The 22519-nt window shown below is 43.8% G+C and overlaps 2 protein-coding genes across 5 annotated transcripts; both read right to left on the bottom strand.

Moving 5' to 3' along the window:
• Positions 1-335: 335 nt before the first annotated feature.
• rgl3a (ral guanine nucleotide dissociation stimulator-like 3a) lies at positions 336-15182 on the bottom strand. Of its 3 annotated transcripts, none has more exons than XM_040185801.2 (18): positions 15055-15182; positions 13352-13592; positions 8980-9269; positions 7239-7283; positions 6833-7002; positions 6594-6742; positions 6179-6493; positions 5980-6083; positions 5680-5764; positions 4915-4965; positions 4219-4305; positions 4099-4131; positions 3862-3983; positions 3495-3587; positions 3172-3307; positions 2643-2909; positions 2199-2313; positions 336-1711 (listed from the first exon to the last, which is right to left on the bottom strand). In XM_040185801.2, exons 2-18 carry the CDS (start codon positions 13520-13522, stop codon positions 1557-1559), a joined length of 2388 nt encoding a protein of 795 aa, XP_040041735.2. In that variant the 5' UTR covers positions 13523-13592; positions 15055-15182; the 3' UTR covers positions 336-1556. The 3 variants fall into 3 exon arrangements, with proteins under 3 accessions (XP_040041735.2, XP_040041734.2, XP_040041736.2); XM_040185800.2 differs by lacking the exon at positions 15055-15182 and adding an exon at positions 14301-14440; XM_040185802.2 differs by lacking the exons at positions 13352-13592; positions 15055-15182 and adding an exon at positions 10337-10606.
• A 794-nt stretch (positions 15183-15976) lies between these two features.
• Positions 15977-22376, bottom strand: odad3 (outer dynein arm docking complex subunit 3). 2 transcript variants are annotated; one of them, XM_078080331.1, is made up of 13 exons: positions 22161-22376; positions 21818-21939; positions 21612-21689; positions 21088-21279; positions 20880-20981; positions 20233-20358; positions 19865-19987; positions 19518-19667; positions 19266-19426; positions 19019-19175; positions 18730-18882; positions 16870-16990; positions 15977-16763 (listed from the first exon to the last, which is right to left on the bottom strand). In XM_078080331.1, exons 1-13 carry the CDS (start codon positions 22237-22239, stop codon positions 16639-16641), a joined length of 1689 nt encoding a protein of 562 aa, XP_077936457.1. In that variant the 5' UTR covers positions 22240-22376; the 3' UTR covers positions 15977-16638. The 2 variants fall into 2 exon arrangements, with proteins under 2 accessions (XP_077936457.1, XP_040041756.2); XM_040185822.2 differs by having other exon boundaries at positions 16870-16957; positions 22161-22374.
• Positions 22377-22519: the final 143 nt, after the last annotated feature.

The following is a 22519-nucleotide window of genomic DNA, read 5'->3' as shown; positions in this document are numbered from 1 at the left end:
GGATAAACCAGTTTGTTTGTTTCAAGAATGGGAAACTGTGAGGTGAACAAAGCAAGACAGAACAATCCAAGAAGGGTTGTTTGGCTCCACCAGGTGGCCAGCTATGCTCAGTGTTTATAGTTCGGTTTCAGTGGCCATCCTAAATATGAGCTTATGTAAATCTTTAAAATACCAATTTATAAACTGAAGCCTAAAGGTAACATCAAACAACAAACCACCTCACAATTAGAAGCATTTGGTTCCTTTTTGAACTACAGAAATTCCTAAATTTCAGAGAAGATGGACAAACATCCGTGAATGGAGGTCCATTCTTGTGATGAAAAAAAACACTGATAAATAATAAATTGTCTTTATTATCGTACATAGTAATTATAAACATCAAGTTCTAACTTTAAAAATAGAGAATCTGTTTAAAAAAAATAAAAGTTTAGGCTTCCATTACAACTTGCATACAGTACCGTTCACAACTTCACTTACAGATCAAACATACCGGAGAGAATAAAAATTAAAACCTACAAATGAGATGAGAAGAGATGCTAAATCCTTCCCAAAACTAAGGAGAAATTCACCAACGGTCTTCATGTCTTTCTGGCTCAGTTTAAAACAGGAACGCAAAAATTTGACGTCAAACCAGTTGGCTCTTAAAATACTTGCTAGATATCCAGGAGTTTTGGGGAGGATTTCCCATCGCTGTGATAATTGTACATTTAATTCACCTCCGCAGACATTCATTTTCACTTCAGATTAATCTCATTCGCGGCCCAACAGGTGGAGTGACCTTCACGGCACTGCTTGTAAAAAGTCAGTTATTTAATTGCTAAAGGAATACAGACGGCAGTAACCAGCAGCCCCAACGAGCCAGAGACACTTCTACGTGCACAATACAACTCCTATCAAATCCATGGACACAAACACAGTCCAGCCTCCTTTACAGCAGAGTTGTCGGTCTTCATCAGAAATAATACAAACTTGAGTTGCTTGTGAGACAAAAAAGCAATTTAAGTACAATTTATAGTTCAGTGTTGGAGACACAAAACAAAAAAAAAAAGTCAAAGCACATTTTCCTCATGCCCCTCAAGCTGAATACTGAAATGTATTATTTTATTTAAGCTGAAAATTACATTAAGTTATAATAAAACGTTGCTCTTCGTTGAAATGTTGACTCACAAACTAACAGGCGGCACAATGTCCACTTAGTCGCTGCGCTTTAGGAGTTCGTTAGTCATTCGGCCACACGGGCTGTAGAAAAAGTCCCTTTCCATCCTCATCCTGCTTGTCCTGAGAGACGTTGACGTTAAAGGTGGAGGACCTTTTGTCTTTCTCAGCTTCGTCTTGGTGACTCACGCCGGTGCACCTGGACATTTCGCTCATCCTGCATTTAAACCGTCCAGACCTCAGGATTATCCGTCAGCATCGTGAGCCCGTGGGTCTCCGTTTCGGAGTCGCCCATATCGGCCGTGCAGAGACAATCGTCATGGCGACGAGTAGATGCAAACAGCCGTTGTTGAGGTTGTTTGCAGACGAGCAGCTAACTCCTCGCGTTCTGCCAGTCCTCGTCACTTGGTGTAGCGGCTCTTGGGTTGGTGTCCGGGACTGGAGGAGGCGCACAGACGACTCCCGTGGCTTCTCCAGCGTTGGCGCAGCACAAAGTCATTGTCGGCGGAGGGGCACATGGCATAGAACACGTTGGCTTTGTCGGGGATCTGAAGGTCTGAGGCAGAAAGGAATTTCGTCAGCCTAATTCAAGTTTTTCTCTGAATGATGTTGTTATGAAGTGTTATCCTCAGAATGGCCTCCATTCTAAATCTATTTAGAAAGAATGACAGCATTGTTTAAAGCGATGGAAATATTATAAGACCAGTGGGGGGTGAAGGAGCTGGTTTTTGCTTCCTTAACAATATATTTCTTACATTTACTGTTCATGTGTTCCGGAGGCCAAAATGTTTTGTGCTACGTCATTAAATATTACTTTTAGTCAGCTGACGCACACACATTGTTTCAAGGTTGAAATTTCTTTTTAGCATAAAAGGAAACAGAAGAATTAATGTTGTTGGTGGTCTAGTATTTAATTACAAGCTCCTGAACACACGTGTGCACACAAAACAAGAATAAGGCCTGAAGAGTTAATCCTGTGATAAGGATGTTTTCCATCCAAACATTATACTGCTTGAGGAAAAGTCTGACGAGGTGAAATTCACCTTTTCCATTGTTGAGCATCTGGAAAAGGTTGAAATCATGGCAGCTTGAATCCTCCATGTTGTGTTTTTCAAGAGCCCTCTCGATCACCTGCCGTGTGCGGTCCTGACTGGTCAGCTGGGGAGGAAGCAGAAAGCCAGACGGCAAAACACAATGTGATAAAGTAATACAATGTTTTTGAGAATTAGTCATTTGCTAAGTAGAAATGTGTATGATACATTTTAGAGTGGTTACTTGCATAATAAAATATTGTAATGATTTGTAAAGATTCAATTTTATGAGCATGCCCAAATCTTTGGTGTTCTTTTTTAAAAACTCTGTTTTCCAGAACTAGGTTGACAAAAAATATGAAGAAATGGCAACTCTTTGTCCTTTCCATTGGTTTTAATCTACTTTTCTATTTTAGAAAACGTTGACTCGAGTCAACCAAACAACATTGTTCTTACCAGAATGCTCTTGTAGACGTTTCCATTGCTGACGGACTCCACGCGGACCCGGATTATACACGAGTCAGCACCCTGTTTGTTGTAAAGGGGCAGCGCGGCCGGAGAGGAGCAGCCGGACAAAGAGGACTCTGGGCTCAAGGCCACCGAGGAAGAGCAGAGGTCCGGCTGGGAAGAGCTGCAGGAGGAGCTGGAGAGGCTGGGAGAGGAGGAGGACGAAGAGGTGGAGGAGAAATCCTCTGCGACATCGCGGAGTGAGCCCGAGAGAGACTGACAGAGGGGAACAGAGAGAGAGGGGAGACAATATGAAAACAATGGAAACCTCTGATCGGGGTCAAATTGATTGATACAGAAGTGGATATAAAATCCCCAAAATGGAAATTGTAAGGGACTAGAAAGGGAGCTCCACTGTATAATGCTACAGCTTAAAAACACCTTACTAGATGTTTAAACCAACTAGAAAATCTCTGTCATATTGTGGTTGTTTCATGTTTGTAAATAAGGTAGAGCAGTTTAAGACAAGTCTTAAGACCTTAAGTTTGAGTCTGAGGGGAGAGAGCTGGGGGACGGCGAGGTCCTCCATCTCTGAACTGCTGGAGCCAGAAGAGGACACACTCATCTGGTCCGCCTGGGTTTTCCTCAGATAGCTGTTGCTGCCGGTTTGCGACCTGCACACACATACAAACACAGTTTACATTCATCCTGACACGTAGAAATGTTAAGTCCTCTCGGTCTGACAACACACATACACAATGAGCTGAAGTTTTATATCGGAGCGGTCAGCTGGGGTTGTACAGTATGTTGCAGGCTGCAGGAGGTTCCATGTGTTGCTAGAGGGTTTCTATCCAGACTTACGTGGCATGTTTCTTGGTCAGCAGACTGCTCCATGAGGAAGGAGAGGTGGGACAGGGGTCAACTGGAGGCTCCAGGTCCCGGGACAGCTCATAGCTTCAGTAGAGAGAGAAAGGGAACTTTAGCAAATGAGAGATGAAAGATTTAAGTGTAAAAGTCAGCCATGCTTCGTGCTGCTCCACTTCTCATTCGGTTGTTAAACCGTTAAACCTCAGTGAGTCTGACACATGCTGTAGATCGGTTTAAACAAAGTTATCCCGCTACAAAAGTAGCAACGCTACAAATGAAGTTGGTTTCCACACTGACCATCAGCTACGTTGATTTGAAGGTGACTGTTTGTTTTACTCCTCCTCTATTCCTATAGCCTCACCTCTCCTGGTCTGTGAGCAGTGTGTGTGGCTGCAGCCAGGTGGTGATCTGAGCATTTACTGGCAGGCTGTAGCGGGAGGAAGAAGCCTGAAGCTGCCGAATCTGAGAGAGAATCTCAAACTCCTACAAGAGAAATAAATAAAACCCGATTAAAACATACAGCCGAAAATACAACCTGGAAGATATTGAGAACAATTGTGGTGATTCATGCAAAACAACACTAGGAGGCGACACCTACCCGTCTGCGCTTCTCAAAGTTGATGAGTCCACCCTGTGTAAAATGGAACGTTGTTACAAACATGGCACCATAAAAAACACCAGCAAAAGCAGAGCAGACTGAAGCTGCGGGCGTCCTTACCTCTACGGTGTCAGTCAGAGCGGTGTCCAGCATGGTGAGGACGGTCAGGTAGGTGCCCAGGTACGGCACGACACCACTGCTGAAGCTCTATATATATATATATATGTAAATATATTCATTTTTTTGGTGAGAATTGACTAATTACTTGTAAATATGTAATTAACATATTTGCAAAAAGCAGAAAGAACATTTCATTAGTACTCTTTAATGTTGCTTTCATGGAAAACTAGCATGAAGTAACTTGAGAAGAACATTGAGCTCATTGTGTACCATGTCAATACAAATAAAAGTATATTGTATATAATATAAAACATCACGTGTCCCCACCCAGACTGAGTAAACTGCCAGACTGTGAGAAACATTGCGCACACGTCAACTTTTACACCCGTAACCGGCGTATGTGGGAAAACTAACAGTTGGATACACGTGTATCATGTATGTAACATACTGAGGAAGGAGACGGAACTGGAAATCTGGTGTCTATGTCGGAAAACTGTATTAGCTCGAAAACATGTGACTTTTAGGGAAGTAGAATTGATGATCTAGACAGAAGAAAAGATATCTCTGTCTTGTACTGTTAAGTAGAAATAGCTGAGACATTCATTTTATTTTTGGTGGTTGGACCTGAAATTAAAAAAATGCCTTAAAGAGGGTTATTCCCACATAGAGTTATTGCAGTAAGTGATATTTCCTTACAGGTCTGGACTCTGAGCCCGCGGTGGCTCCGCCATCTGGATGAGCCCCATCCTGCACAAAACAAACAACATGCCACGTCAACCGGGACGAAATACAACAACTATAATTAGAATGAGAGGACAACAAAACATGTACGTTTTTCAATTGTTCTCCCCTGGGTGGAGCACCAGCAAACAGGGTGTTGCCAAGTGTCAGTGACTTGCAGTCATTGCCAAACAAACTACCTTTATTTGTGGTTTTATTGTGCTGGCTGCCAACCGCATTACTCCATAGAAAGTTGGCTGCAGATAACAGCGCTTGAATACTTCAGTCATTTTCACAGCGCACAAAGGACAAAGAATGGCAGGTGAGCTGGAGACGGAACTTTAAGTTAACCGTGTCAATAAAAAAGATATGAGATTAGATGGACCAATACGGAGCATTGCTTGACAAAGGACCTCAATTTACTTCACGTTTGTTTAAAACTTTTACTCATACACAAATGCAAACTGTTTCTTTTCTTATTGTGGATTGTTTTTAATACATCAATTCCTGCCTGATGAAATAACACACTCTGTTGGGTGAATATCAACTAATGGTTTCATCATAATACAGACTAAACCGTGCAAAGGTAAGAGGCAGACGGTCCGTATAGTGGAAAATGAACAAGCAACCTGTTATTGTCTTTTTTCAGCAATTGCTTTGGAGTGAATCCACCCAATTCAAAGACTTCATCTCCTCATTAAAATCAGTAAACCACCATACGTCATGCACACATGCAGTTACCTCCACCAGGATCTCTCTGTTGGTCAGCACACAGTTCTCGTTGGGGAAAGTCTCACTCAAGTGGTCGAAGGTGTTCATACTTTCCCTGAAACCAAACCAAAAACATCTCTTAAGGCCATCTTCCTTTTGCCATGTAGTCACCGTGAAAAAGGTTGCATGCGGAAAAAATGACTGATTAACCAAGAATGGAATTGACTCTCTTTCTTAATTGACTTGTTCATTTTTGCATCCCAAAGAAGAAAAAGGTGTGTTTCACAGAACTGTTTAATAAGTTGTAGTGTCTTCTAAGGGTTTACTGACCGGCCCACAGCAGCCCAGGTCTTCTTGAGGCGATACACGGAGTTGGACTGAAGGGCTGAAAGGATGGCCCTCAGAGAGGAGAAATTCTTCAGCTGTCTGCACTCCTGCAGAGAGAACACACAAGAAAACACAGTCATGCTGTGTTGTTTTGGCCAAAGTTATGTTCATTTATGCATTGTAACCTCGCTTTGACCCTGACCTGAGCAATGGCGATCCAGCCCTCGACGATGCGCGCTCTGAGGCCGGGGCTACTGTGACCGCAGCGAGGCGACATCGGGGCAGCGGAGGGGCTCAGGAAGGCGGAGGAGGAGGAGCCGGGTGGTGAGCTCGGAGAGAGAGTGGAAGGGCCGGGGGAGGACGGGCAGAGGATTGAGGTGATGACGCGGTTGGTGACCGCGTTGAACTGGGAGATGGTGGCGCGGACGGTGGGCGCCAGGTTCCTGTTCTGCCTTTTGTCGCGTTGGGACCAGACGCAGCCCAAGCAGTGGAAGGGCTTCACCCTAACAAACAGCTCCTGAGCCGCAGATGGAGACAAGGAGACAATACGAATGAGCGACCTACACTGAAAAAAAAAAAAAAAGAAACACTTTCAAATACTTGTTAAAGAAACCTACAGCGTCCAACCGGGTGAGCTGCTCCGCCACTTCTCTCACAGCAAAGTCCATGAAGTTGCATTTGTCTTCCTCCCTAATGGACGTGTCCGCGCTGTCCTCTGGATCCCCGAGCTCCCCCGACGTGCCGTGCGACAAAGTCTGGCTGCAATCTGTCCAACAAAGCAATGGATAAATGTCAACAAAGCTGGGTTTCATACGACCTACGATCCACGGTAATCCCGTCTGCCATTCCCCTGTACCTCGCTCCTTGAGACTCTTGAGGAGGTTCTCTGCAGTGTGAGCCAAGCATCTGAAGCAGCGGCGATGCCGCAGGTGGACACACAACATCTGGAGGGCCTGACACTGAGGGGGCTCATGGAAGTCTTCGCCATGTTCCTCGAGCAACAGCTGGATCACCCGGAATAGAGCACTGATGGAATGATAAGGGACATTAAATGGAGTTAGTTATAGTGTGTCGGCCCTCTTTCCCGTTCAGATGAAAGGAAGCACGGACGATATGTGTTAAGTTGTGGCAGACAAATAAAAAAAAGAGCAAAGTAAAGCAAAGTCTCATGAAGTGTGGGACAACGTCATTTTACTCACATCACATTGTCATAACTCAATGAGACTGATGGGAAAATACAAAATAATCTTTGCTAGACTCACTTGCGTTGGCAGACAGTGTTATCCAGGTCGACGACTGAATCCTCCCTGTGGAATAAAGGTAAACGCAATCATCAGAGAGCTACATTTCAATGAGAATCTTCACACAAACAGACACCGTGCTTTGGATGGTGCACGCTTGGACGGATACATGGAATAAAAAGATATTCCGGAGTGGGTATAGTTTGCTCACACAATGAAAACACTGGAATCAGAGGGTAGAATGAGTGTGTGCCATATTATACAAATGAATACAACAGAACATACAATGTGGCGTCAACATCAGTGGTATCAGTACTGTTGCATGCTGGGTGTACGATTGTGTGTGTGTGTGTGTGTGTGTGTTTGTAGAGGTGTTGAAGGTGCATAACAAACAGACACCTAAAACAAAGTTAGCCTGACAGAAGAGATTAGATGAGTAAAGAAGATGGAAACCATGAGTGTGAATACAGATTAGAATACACTCCAGAAAGTGATTACAGTCTCTAGCTGTTAAAGTAAAGCGTGTTGGTGGCGATGGCGGTCGGCCAGTATTTGACCAGCCCAACCCGTCTGTATCCGCCATGGCCGGTCCGCCCCTGAATGTGAGGGGCGGAGGGGGTTCCACAGGATGGACCACCTGTTGGCACAGGTGGTCCATCCTGTGGAAATGTCCCGCAACACTCTGCAGGCCTGCAGAGACACTGTGGCCTTCATTCAAGGTCAAACACGCAACATCCAAAGTCATCACAAATCTGTGCTGCTCAGACTGCACACGTTTTCACACCAAAGGACGGACTGGAGACAGACTATCTTCCCCTGGGAGGAACCCCAGAGCAGGTCTGTGAAGCCTCTGAGACGTTGGGAGACCTCTTTGAGACTGGCCGAGCAGCCGGTCTCGTGAGATTTAGAGTAACAATAAAGACTGTGTCATTTTATTGAGTTGCAATATGTTTGCAAAGCCATAAAGTAACCGACTTCCATTCGGCTGTCTTTTTATCCAGATAGTACCTGTGATTTCCTGTTCTCAGAGATACGGCCCGGCCCTCACTTATCAAGTTTAAAAGAAGGATGCCAAAGCCATAAAACGCTACATCTTGAACAAAGTCCTTTAGGGCAAAAGAGGGACAACAGTTCCCAGGATGTCCTGACCTCACACAAAGCTCACAGGAAATCTGTTGCCACCAGCAGCGCCGATATGAGGGTGACTGTTTGACACATAATACATCAACTGAACGGCACTAATGGTCACAGTTTCACACAGGCAGTCATTTTTAATACATTTAGCTGAGTTGAGCTGTAAGGAACCGAGAAAGACTAAAGACCAGTTGTTTAAATAAGTAAATATTAAACATTTTATTGGAACATCTCCTATAAGTAGTAAAACCAAATGAGGCCCTGAAATGTATTAAATACATTCCTCACGCAGTGAAAATAAATATCAGTATTTCAGGTTACTGGGGTTGGATGCAGAAGCACCTTCGCTGGGTGTGGAGGGCGTAGTCATGAGCACGCTGGAACAAAACAAAGCGCCGAACCAATTTGCGTACAGTGACGATCTTTCTAAAAATAACACGTGGTGGAAAAACAAATGAATGTCGATAAGGTGATAAGGAGATTAAGGGGAGATAAAAGCCCTCGAAGCTGCATAAAGATTATGAAAAGAATAAAGCTTTTTTCCAAATAAAAAAGGTAAAAAGAACAAACAAGGGCCCGGCAGTAAAATGAACGATGCCACTAAGCGCGGGTGTGGCCCGTTTCTCACCTCTGAAACAGCAGCTTGACGAGGGTGCTGGTGGAGGTGAAGGTCCTGTAGGTGCAGAGGAAGATCTGGGTGTAGTCAGGTTCCTGGTGCTCAGGGTCCAGCAGGTGGGCGACCAGGCGCTCCAGGGTGCCGGCCTTCAGCCTGCGCACCTTCACCGCGTGGTACTGGACGAAGCTGAAGGCCGTCGGGGGCTCCGGTGTGTCTGGGCTCGGCGGCACGAGCTCCCTGCGCAGCGTGACCACAAACACGGCCCCGTCCTCCTTCTCCTCGCCCCACTCCTGCACCGGATCCTGCAGGACCGAACACAAGGTCATCAAGATCTGGCGAATAATACCTCAAACACTTTCTTGTTTCTTTGTGACGTGGTAGATAACACAGTTGAATGCGCGTTGAATCCCGTGCAGGTATCGTATATAACAAAACTAAAAGTACAAAAAAGACATTTTTAGTTTTTTTAATGGACACCGCCTGCATACGTACTACTCAAACCGATAACTAATGAAATAAACCTTGCGACGGGGTCGTTCCGTCAAACTCCGCGTCAATTAACTTCACCCTTGAGATTCTGCATGAGATCCGGCCTTGGACTCTGACGCAGACGGACACCTGGTCACTGGACCGATTACCGGACGAAGACACGTCCGTCAGTTCATCTAATGTACACAGGGACAACGCATCCAACCACGACACCACTTCACCTTCATCTCATTGTTGCTTTGTAAGAATAGCAACGTCTCCCTGCACACTACGTCATAAAAACCGTAGAGAGACAATAAGAACAATCCAGGTTTCACTGACTTAGTTATTAATAAGTGTGACTCATTTGACAACCATATTTTGTGAATGTGTCGTAGCTTTAGCTGTAGAGCGTTTTGTTTTCATTTTAGAAAGAAACAAAAAACATATTTGAAGTGATAACAAACAGAAAATTATGGCCCAGAACTAATTGCCCACAGTTTAGTCACACCCCGTGGCAATTTTGTGGAACAAAGTAAGAAAATCCATCTTGATACATCATGACATCTCTTATTGAGGGTCAACTATTTGTTCTTAGCACATAATATGTAATTTAATGTGCTAAGAACAAATAGTTAACTATCCATAAGTAACAACAAGCGAACCACGTTCAAGAAAAAATGCAATCACATGACAGAAACAGACAAAACCAGTGTGCTATTTGCAGATAGAATGACACACTGGTGGATCTGTGTGAATAAGCACATTAGAACCGTCACGTTGTAGCTGACTTCATATGCAAATTAAAACAATGAATAAATAAGTGAGACATAATGGCACCGGGCAGACAACCTCGTTAACTTATTCCAACTCGTTTATGAAGGCATTTCATTTGACCTACCATCGATAAGTTCCATTTTCCCATTTTCGTGTCCTCCGAGGCGTGATATCCCATAATATTGTGTTGCAAGTGGTAAACCGGCAGTCCAGGTGGAAGTTAAGGATTTAGCGCCGTCCTAAGGCCGTTCACTTCCGTCCGCGTTATAGCTTTCATTTTTGAGGATAATTTCAAAAAGGTGATGATAAAGTAGAGTCGAACTGTATCCAGACGTTTGAGTCAGACACCGACGGACTGACTCCGCATGGAGCAGCGACCGAGAGCGAGGAGCCCAAGGGAGGAGCCGTACGTCAGTGGGCGGGGCTACGGGGACAGACACGGGCGTGGCTTATTTATTTAATAATAACAATAATAAATAAATCATTGCAATTAATCCTGAAAAAAATTAGTTACATCAGGAAATGTATATAAAATATAAATATGTTAATATAATGTGATTTAAAATGGGCATTTTTCAAGACGCTACTCTCATGGCTTTAAAACAAGAGGTACAAATAAAAATACCAGGAGGCATAGAGAACACAAGAAAGGCTGTCTAATAAAAAGTAACACATTGATGATAATACATACTTATGCCCTAGAGAAGTGTGAATACTTGTTACTTGGTATGACCCACGTGGCAGGATGCTGAGCTTTTCGTGTAGCCTTTTGTGTATTATTATTTTTGAGATGAACCGGTTTGAAATCCCACATGCAGCCCTAGACATCTGTTCACATTTGATAGAAATAGATGTTAAATCCACAGCTGTGAGTGAGTGGAGAGCTCGGCCGTGCTTCATTCAGAGGATTGGCAGTTCATGGGTTAATCAGCAAAATATCACCACTAAAGTAACCTGTAAAACAACTACATGGGGCACTTCACATGATGAATTTACTGTTTACCAGAACACAAATGAGACAGCAGGTCTGTCTCACTCGGCGTCGCTAGGAGACAATTTGCGGGGAGGAGAGCAACAACAACTCTGCAGACAGACCTGCAGTTAGCAGAGGGGCCGCAGGCTGTGATTATGCATGAAGCTTCTGCTGGTGAATAGGTCAGAATTATATATCTATTGGCTATCTAATAAAACGGCAGTCCATAGACCAAAAGCATCAGCTATTATAATGCAGCCACATTAAATAAGTGGCAGACTGATGCGTAATTGGAGTCAGGTTATATTTTGGCGGGGGCAAAAGGGGGCACTAAGGGGTCGTCGTGGCGCAGGGGTTAGAGAAGGTGTGCTGGGAAGCACAAGGTTGTTGGTTCGATTCCAGGCTGCCCCATGTTCCACGTCGAAGTGTCCCTGAGCAAGACACCTAACCCCTAATTGCTCCATGGGCAAAAATGTGAAAAAGGCCATGGGTTAAAAAGTGTAATGTAAGTCGCTTTGGATAAAAGCGTCTGCTAAATGACATGTAATGTAACTATGAGGCGTTTTGGGTTCTGGCAGAACTGGTGTTCCCACTCAGGCCAGAGATCAACGCTCTGATATGTGTTCTGTATCTTTGATAGACTCACAGTTATGAGTGATGGATATGAATACACTCTCAGTAGTTTGTAAACAAACAAAGAAACGTTGTCCCGACTGCACTCACTGTGGCCACCAGGATGTTCGTACGGGTCACCGTGGAACAATAAAAGAGACAAACTGTCCTCAAGCTCTTTGTCTGGAGCAAGAGAAGGCTCATTAAAAAAAGTCCAGTGGTCATTTCACAGGAAAATTGATGCAGAAGGAATTATTATCAGGCTAACGTCACCAGGCAACGAACAGCACCTGTCAGTGCCACTAGAGGTAAAGAATCCAGTCGGGACGGTTTGTGTCATCAGCCAGGAGCTTATGTCCCTGCGCATGGTATCGGGGGCGTGGTGACGGCATACCGCTTCAAACACGTCTGTTCCTCAACACTACGTCCAACATTGTGACGTCAAGGAAGTACAAAAGAAAACCGCAGAAATTCAAAAAGCTTTTCAGTACTGAAAAAGGGTATTTCATTACGGCCACGGACAGATTAACATGCCGCAACTCAGCACACGCTGAGCGTCTTTAAATCGGGCCGTCCGCCTATCTCCCGGCTCAAAAAAAATAAAGAGCTTTTTGTTTCTCTAATGAGACTCTGTGAACTTGAAATCGACCATTATTCTCCCATGTTCTCCCATTCCACTGAGCCTCTCCACACAGGCTGAACAAAAGAGCAGAGAAAGTGCCAGGCGATATCTCAATTAGTCCTCATTAGACACATGAACGGCTGATGAGGCGACAGGGAAGCAACTATTTAAACCATGAATGCAAGATAAGGCCTAAAATATACTGGTTGAAGTCGAGTCTTTGATGAAAAGACATACTTTAGAGGGACATTCTGCGTTGTCTGTCAATGTCAATCTGTCAATGTCTGATGGGGTGTATGATGATGACCACAATACACCAAAAACGGTGCACGGGACTTTAAACAGCAGCGTACTTCACAACAACACAAGTCTTGTTATAGGCCACCATCACTTTTGTTAAATAACAAATAAATGAATGGGTTACTTAGCCAGATATTTAACATTTGATAACTCAGTATTCATGTCTGCCTTAATTAACTGGTTCTAGCTTTGAAAAAGTAAAGAAGGTATGAAAATGTTTGACAGTTATATCAACAAGCATATGTAAATGGCTTGTAGGCTTTAAGGGGGGGGACTCATTACTAATGAGGATGAAAGCCATAAGACATTATTAAACACTACATTACCAGCAAACCATACATGAATAGACACAGACACACAGTATATTCATATTAGGACTTCCTTGCTCTACCTCAGTAATTTGTTCGTGTTTCAGTGATGAGGCCTCTTACATCAGAGTGAGCCTCCTACGTTGGTCGTGTGAGTGTGTTTTGCATCCCTCTTGCTCTGTTTTACCAAGAATTTAAAGAATAAAACAGAGCGGAGAGGAACGGGCTTTCAAACAAAGTGATGTTCGAGGACACCAAAAGCAGCTGTCACAGTGAACTGCGGCCAAAGAACAAATCCCGCGGTGTGGTTTCGTTCTGTCTCACCTCGTACCGGCCATCATCATTATCCAACGCCTGGAAGCCGGTCAGCCACACGCCGGGCTCCGTGGCCGCGCAGGGACTCGCCCTGAGCCACAGCAGCTTCTTCATCCGGCTGCGGAGGCCGCGGGACTCCCCTCGGTCACCGCCTTCGTACGCAGGAATAATAGTCCTCATCTCCAACTCCGTGTCACGCTCACGGGCCCACGCACAAATCGTCAGATCTCGCCTACGCCTGCTGCCTCGTCTGCGCCGGGGAGGAGAGAGCGGAGGCATTAGACCGTTGTTTCTTACCGCTTAGAGAGGTTTTTGAAACCATCAAAGGAGCGTCCAGCTCAGCTGTAAGCCGATGCATTCAAATCCTCCTCAACGTTAAAATGGTATTGATGAGCTGCCTAATGAGCTGCGTTAGATGCAGTTAAAATTGAGCATAAAATCCATGATTAGATTTATCAACGTGAGAGTTTAGTTTAACTCAATTAGTCAATTAGTTAATTTTGCTTCCCATTCACTGAATCCCTTCATAACAAAAAGGCACCTAAAACCTCTAAACAAGCCAATTGTGTCTAAATTTAGGAACCCTCTATAAAAATGTAGACAAGACAATAACCATGATCTACAAAGTGTACATTACCTTAACCAGCGTTGTAGGATTATTATCCTATAATAATAATAATTATCTCTTATCTCCAAAATGACCATGACCAACAATCCACAAAAATATGAAGACTGCGATACAATATACAGTATAATATAGCTACCATGCTAATGCTCAAGATGAACATCATTGTTTTAAAGATATAAAACCCACATTCAGTTACATACACAATTCCCAAAACACCTTAGTTATTTAAAAGTTTTACTCCTACAGCATCCTCAATAAAAATCTGGATACCATTTAAAAGAGACTTTAAATGCAATAACAACCCCATTATCCAACAAAACAGTTACTCACAAGCCTGCCTTGAATCCTGATGAAGACCATGTTCAGGAGCGGTGTGTGTGATCGGTAGTGATCTATGTAGAGAGTGTTAAACTCTGATTGAACAGACTCTGGTATTTATACCAGAGGACCGGTTGTTCTCTGTGTTTGTGGGCGGAGGATGCTCGTGTGTCTGAGTGTGTGTTGGATTGGATTGGATTGGCCTACTTCCCAGATGGCTGTTCTACCGTATAATAATGTCCCATTTTGATTATATCAAACCATTCCAGGTCACTTGTATACTCATTACAACAGCACCTCCACCTCAGAGCGGAACACAATGTCTCCAGCACAGGTTTGTACTCACCTGGCATAGAAATGTCACTCAACATTTGGAAACCACTCAGTTTTCAGTGGAATCAGACAATGTAAATCATATAACCATATATATGGTGTGTGTGTATATATATATATATATATATATATATATATATATATATATATATATATATATATATTCAACTTATGATTTTTCTATATATATATATATATATATATATATATATATAAAAATCATAAGTTGAATGTCTTAATATAAACATGCCGTCTTTGGCACGTGCTAATCGTTTTGCCTGTTAGTACAAACTCTGAAGCACACACCCGGATGATCATTATTTTTGGGGCAGAATCATCCACATATCTTTTTGTTCCACGTGTATTGAACTCGACCTGACAAAAAGTTCGCTTACGTCAATGAAAGGCTTCGACGGGCTTCGATGTTTCTTACCTGAGGTCGGCTTACAGGCGTACAAAAACGTGACAATTAAAAAGCCCATTAGACCCCCGGTACACGTTGGCAGCCATTCACAACCTGCAGCAGTCTGGACGCGAAGCCCCGCCCCCCGCCAGTGATTGGTCAGCGGAAATGACTAAAAACACTAATAGGAAACTTCAGGTCCACACATTTATATTGTTTTACCTGTATATCAGCCAGCGAGTCTCCAATATGATAGAAGTTGATTTCTGTCTGTGGAACGTTCAACCAAACTTTATATTTTAGTGTCCTATTTGAGAAACACAGTCTGTCACAATATTCTGCTTGCCATGGATCCCTATGAAATAAAAAAAAAATCTCATATGGAAAAACATAATGTGTGGTTCATAATCTAGTTTAGTTCCTTTTTTGTTCAATCTGTGTTTTTAGTTCTTCTTTTCTCTTTTTTTGAGAATTTGGACAAACGTGTCAGAATAAACAATAATAATAATCCAATACAATCTCATTATGTTACTTTCCATCGTATGTCCTTCTTTAGTGAGTGAGTTTGATTAAGGCCGCTGTGAATGTAGGCTTTGTTATGAGGCCCAGGGGGAGGGGGGCATTTCTCAGAGCAGGCCCATATTTTCATTAAAGATTTTTTTTTTTTATTGGGTCATCACAGAATGACAGAATGTCTGGTGACGGCATTCCACTTTAAACACGTCTGTTCCACGCCACTACGTCCAACATTGTGACGTCAAGGAAATACAAAAGAAGACATTCTGGGGGGCAGGTACTCAAACCAAAACAAAAGACCACCCATCGCCAAAATTATTCATGAAATTAAAAATTATAATAATTAAATAAAAAACACAGCATTTTCAACTTATCTATGTATTTTTTTTAACAAACTCAAATTGAATAAATAAATAAAAAACAGTCAAACTCAAACCACATTGAAAGTCATTTTTATTCTTAGACATTGATGAATAAAGAAAAAATTGGGCTCCAGCAGAAGGGACACTTTTGTCATCTAGGGCAAAAGGGCAGGTGCTTGAGCACCAATGGGGGTCTATCTGTGCACGTGCCTGAGTATGGAACATTATTCGGGCTATCCTCTGACTCACAGAACACGAAAATCCACCTCACTTCTAGGAGTTGGCTTAATTAACATCACAGCATTTGAGGAAATAGGTGCAACCATTCCTGAGATGCTGAACATTGCACAGACGGTTGAGGCCACGTGTGTGTAAGCAGTAGCTGTTTCGTGCACAGGGCACACGTTGTACGGGACAACGCATTTGCGGCTCTATGTAATCTGTGTAATTTAGCCATGAAATTAAAGGCTGGATTGGTGATCAAGTGATAGTTGCGTTTTTTTGATGTGTGAAAAAGAGGAACATTACTGTCAACAAAACACAAACATTTATAAAACAAATACTCGTCATCACAACACATCATCAAAAATAGTGCTTGTGTTTCTTTTGTGTCTAAGATTGTTCCTTGTTCATTTCAGCCAACAATTTACTTGAAAATTTAAGATTTTTTTGTAACAGCACTTATTGATAATTGTGGCGGTTATCTTTCCTTAAGTCTTGGGACAGTTCTGTCTGTTCAGAATTTGCCCTTCTTCTTATTCCAGGACTTTTTCTTGGATTTAGAGTCAATGATCAGCTGAGATTGACGCTTCAGTGCCTCACGCGATATGATGTCAGACTCTTCCTCGTCACTCTTTTCCTCTGAAACACAAAGAGTGACAGTTTAAACGGTGCGCTTGTATGAGAGTGTAATGTGTGTGTGCGTGCGCGTTATTGTGTGTGTTAGTGACGTTGGCTCCCGACTCACCATCATTGAATAGGTCCAGACTTTGCTCCTCATGTAGCTTGACACGCGTGTTGTAAACTGGCAGTTTGCCTTCAATCCTCACGTAGAACTGCTCAGAGCAACAAAAAGAAGAAAAAAAACACTAAACTAAACTTGTATGTTATATTTCTTCATTGTAAATTGGCAAAATCAGGGATTCTCAAGATTTGTTTTCAATATCAAGATTTTTTCTTTTCTTTCTTGTCTTCTAAGAATAATAACAGAAAATAATAAGTGTTAACACTGATCTTCTGGTGATGTTCCTGTCTATGTTCTTGTCATGTAAATGGTATGAGGGGCGCACGGTCAATCTTCCCCAGAATGGATGCACTTCTTTATGGTAGAAGTGTGAGTTCTTTGACCTGCTTATTACCGTAGCGGTCAGGCAAACAAGGCTACGCTGATTTTGAAATTATCAGCTCAGAGTTGCGTCAAACAGAAAGATTATGCTTTCTAAAAATGGTCAAAGTCAATAGCAGGTCTTACAGTGTGTTACGTGTTTCCTACAGTCCACTCTGATATCCCGCAGTGTGTCATCAAACAGAGAGGTTGCTGCTGAGCGTCAGCAATCAAGAACAAACACTCCAATGGCCGCCTTTCCGTTCAGATAAGCTATGCACGCGAAGCCGCAACCCGCCACGCTGCGTCCATTTATGGCACCACGCAATGCAGACAAGAGCCCAAAATGCCCTCTGAACTGCATTCTCCTCTGAAGATTCACGCCGCTGCTCACACCGTCAAAGCAGGAGTCCACATTCAAAATGTACTTTACACAAACTAACACAGGAAAGTGTTATGAGACGCATGTCCCCAATCCCTTCCCTGTGGTCGCCTCGCACACGTTTGTCAAATGACTTTCAGGAGGCCTCTTGCCAGAGATTCCTCTGTGGGGACACGTTTAATTCTGCTTGAACGCCTCTGTTGAGTACTGAATGTACTTTGTGGTTGATCTAGTTATTTTGAACCTTTGCCACACACCTGTCATTACCGTAATCACAGCACTTATATTGTTCTCACCGTGAGTCTTTCCCCTTGGCAACACGTGGTTTTGGAGACGTCTACTGTGTTCTGAGTACTTTGCCAGGTGATGTATGTGGACACGGGGTGTTAGTTTCATAGTGTTCGTGATAGAGCGACATCCATCAACGGAATGTCAAACCGCTTATTTCAGAAGAGAAGCTAAAAAAAAGCGAAATATTGAGAAATACAAACGACACGTTTCTTCTACAGCTCTACTCCACTGCAGGAATAAGATTTGGCTCTGCATTTTGAAACAATATTTATTTAGAATTGTGTTGAAAACATCTTTTCTTTCTGTCCTATGCTGGACTTCAATGGCGAATTGTTGATCAGGTGTTTTGAGGCTACTGAGGACAGATTTTAATAATGCCTCTTCCCCCCCGCCCGCCCTCCCTCTTCCACACCCAGCTTCAAACTCAACCTTCATATGTAACAACTCGTACATTTTGTGACACTATCACGTTTCACTTACACAGACAGACATTTGGGTCAACCACGCAGACACCGTCGCTGCTGCCAACTCCATACTGCTGTGATTGGTGAATGTCGCAGTATAACCTGCATTTAAAACTACCGTAGGGCCGCTTCAGTGCCAACATTCTCCGTTCAGGAGAAGTGTGCTATAACTAAATGTGCTACGTGGTTGATCTAATTACCTTCTGCCTCTCGCACACACTTGTCATTTTAACGATGTACATAAACCTTATATGTTTGCCAGGCTATTTATGCAAATGATTCAACAATTTTCAAAATCCTGTTCAGCAACAGAACCTTTATTTAAAACCACAGGGAAGCCGGATGAGTGCTGATGAGTGGACTCACCTCCTCTTCCTCCATCTCCTTCAGGGTAGTAGCCAAGTCCTTTCCCTGAAGCTCCTCGAGGAGCAACTGCAACCTCAGCTCACACTGAGTCATCAGCTCCACCACAAACTCATCTGAGTCCGGAGACACGCCGGAGGCCTCTGTATCCTCACTCTGGATGATATGGTGGTCACATGTACAATTATCAGGATTTCTGAGCAGAAAGCCATTTATACTAGACATGGATGTGTTTAGGGAAAACGTAAATTAACACATGACCTACGGTCATGATGGTTGGAGGCGTATTTACCAGCGTGATGTGTTGCAGTTTGTCTGCAAGGTGCTGCACTCCGGCTCGGACAGTACCGAGGGCTTTAACAAGCCCTTCCAGGCGCTCTTCGCTAGCATCACACCTCTGCTGTTGAGCCCGCAGTTGCATCTCACACTCCTGCAGCATCTGTTGGTCGCTGATAAAGCCGGAGAGAACGTGAGGACACTTGAGGCTAAACATCACAGTCACTTGGTTCTACTCCAGCACTACTGTCCGAGTGTCTCACCTGGAGAGTTTAGCCTCTCCAGAATATGTCATATCCTGGTACTGTTGGTCCAGGAGCTCCTTCTGCTCCTTCAGCTGCTGCAGCACCTTCTCATTCTCTCCCTTCAGCTTCTGCAGATGTTGGTGTGTCTCTTTCTGGGAGATAAAGCGCTCCACTATCTCCTAAAAAGGAGAACCTGTTATCAAAACACCCATCCATGTGTGCATGAATACACAGCTGGTGTGAGCAGTCCTTCTCTTTCCACATCCACACCTGTACATCTGTCACCCCGGTGGCCTCCTTGATTTGTTGGAAGGCCTCCTCAAAAGTGGAGATGACCTTTTCCTCTTCATCCCCCATCCTGGGTGTGCTGCGCTGGGCTTCACTGTTCAGCTCATCTGGCTGCATAGTTGTTCTCTGAGCCTTAAAAGCATAAACAATCAACTGTTATTTGAACTAGACAAAAAATACTAATGAGGCTGGCTGAGTGTTGGAGGCCTTTCTGTGGTCATGTGCACATGGCCAGTGAGAAAGTAGCTGTTCAAACAACTGTGCGTCAGTACAAATACTACAATAACGTTGTTGAAGTGTACAAACATGTAACATCATGTGTATCTCACCCTTCTATCGACTTTTTCAGCCTGGGCCTTGTGCTCCTCGACCGTTTTCCTGTAGCCTGCTAAAATGCGCTCTCTCTCCTTGCGCTCCTTGTAGAGCAATTCCTCCTGCTGCTGTAAGTCCAGCTGGGGGGGAGCAGACGATATAGGAGGAGAAACATTTTTAGGGGGAGAATCGCTGTTTGTAAAGTGATGAGGGAGGTTAATGCATCTGTTTTTGTCGTATCCATGCGTCGACACAGTTGGGGAAACACCGATAGGAACGCTTTGACTCATACAGCTATGTTATTAATAACGAGTGAATCATCCTTGTGACGCCGCAGTAGAAACAGGCATGTTGAAAACCCACTCGCTGGAGAGTTGCGAGTCACCTTTGCAGCTTCTTTAGAGAGTTGTGCCTTGTTGTTCACGACCTGCATGTGGTGAAGCTCCTCTCTGTGCTGCAGGATGTCTGCTTCCAGACTGTCCAACTGGTTCTGGAAAGTGAGACTGTCCTCCTGGAGTGGTGCCAGTAAAGACGTGAAAAGGGGAAAGGACAGCAAGAGTGTCACTGAGCGTTTCTAGAATACAGGATCTGTTGTGACACCGCAATATAAACCTCCGCGTGATTTATAACCGTTCCGTTGTCATTTAGTCACTTTAGTCCGAACAAAGGTAAAGTGAGCCTGTGAAAGGAAGGACCGTACGACTCATCGTTTACACATCACAAACACAAGGGCACGACAACGTGTCAGGGTGAGGGCCATCACCCTGCAGAGAAACAGCAAACATCCACTTTTTCTGTACATAGTACCTATATTACTGGCAGACACGGTGGCGAAAACACAGCCTCATAAGGGTATCTGCTCACGGGCAACGCACGGCTAACCTCCAGTGTACTTAAGTAAGTTGCAGTATAATGTCTACAACGAGCTGAGGCACAAATCATTATGTGAGGTGGTGACAACAACACTGGGGGGGGGGGGAGATTTGCACAATATCTTATTTTGATGCTAACAGTTTGAACTATTGAACTGACCTGCAGGTGACTTTTGAGTTTCTGATAGTTAACCATGATGTTCTGTGCCTCTTTGCATTTATACTGGGTCTTCTCCAGGCTGTTCTCCAGTGCCCGCAGGTTCTGAGGACACACATGCACACTGTTTACAGGCCGTGTACTATTAAGTTATGTACATATCGTACGGGCGGACAATAGAATTAGTTTCATTTCTTCACGAGGTAACCACCATGGCATCTTCCTCCTTTTTCCAAATGCGAGCATCAGGAGACGGTGCTCCGCTGCTGCTGTCTGGTTTCATTCTCTGGTATTCCATCTGCAGCTCCTCCAGGCGACGCTGGTGGGTCTGGCTGGTGTGTTTTAGGGCATTGAGTTGTTTCTTCTTGGACAACACCCTGTGCTCGAGTGTTGTCAGAGCGGTCTGAGAAAGGACATGCACGAGTGTGTGAGAGCAAACAAGGGACAGACATGATGACAGTGAGCCAGAAAAGGAGAGTTGTATTATTATTTTTATTTTATTATGCTACTTTTTTAGACACCAAACTGAGAACTTTGTCTATTTTAAATGTTGTTATTGCATTTTACTGGTACCAACAGTAGTTCAGCTTGGATTAGCAGCAGCAAACCCTGTGGTGAAATAGTCCAACAATATAATTGTGTAGATTAAAACAAAAATATATATAAAATATTTTTTTTTAATAATAAAAGTGAACAATTCTGCAATCTCAGAGTATGGATGCTCGTTCCTCTCACCTTCCCTGAAACGCTGCAGTAGGCATCCTTCTTCAACCCGCTGTTGCGAAGGGCCTTCGTGACGATATTTCCATCACCCTACAGCAAGCAGAACACCAAAAAGAACCAGTCAGCAATGATATTTGACTGCTTTATTGACTAAGATAAGCAAGGACACATAATAGGCAACAGATATGGGAAGGTTTTCCCAGCATGGTGGAGCTCACAGCATTGGCCTCTGCCAGCTCTCTGCAGAGCCTCTTGTTGTCCTGCCTCAGCCGGCGGATGTGCTCGCTGTTGCTCCTCACGGTGGACTGAGAGCTCTCATACGAGGCGCTTCTGTCGCCCTCTGGTGGACACATTGAATCGTTACACCAACAATACATAATACACGATACGTGCGTCTCATAGTGTGATAGTCACGAAGCTGACCGCTGGTTTCTGTTGGATTTAGTTATGGGTGGAGAGCAGCTGGTCCCCGGGGCGGATTCAAAGTGAATTCTGGCTGCTTGGAGCGAAGCGAACGTCCGCGGCGACGTGAACGCTCAAGAGACGAAAATACGAACTCACCCAGAAGTTGGATTTTTCGCTGCATCTCCGTGATCTGGTCGTGATGGGGGGGTTTCTTCGCGTCGGCACTGAGAGGCATTGTCGTGCAGATAAATCTTGCACGCAAATTAGCAAAGGCGACGTGGAGCGCTAGCTTGACCCGTGCCTGGCAGCCTCCGGTGTTGCCTAGCAACGTGTAAACTTACAGAAATACTATCACTGTTGGGAAAATACCGTGCTACGCCTGTAAAAAAGTCAGAGGTAAATACTCGAAAATAATTTGTAAAATTTGGCCTCAATTGGGAGCAATGATCATTTTACAATTGGCACAGTTGGACCTATAGGTCCTATATCACTGAACAGAATACACATTTCTGTTC

The sequence above is a fragment of the Gasterosteus aculeatus genome, chromosome 9, assembly GCF_964276395.1.
Source record: "Gasterosteus aculeatus chromosome 9, fGasAcu3.hap1.1, whole genome shotgun sequence".
Classification (NCBI taxonomy): Eukaryota; Metazoa; Chordata; class Actinopteri; order Perciformes; family Gasterosteidae; genus Gasterosteus; species Gasterosteus aculeatus.
This window is presented reverse-complemented; position numbering and strand designations above follow the sequence as displayed.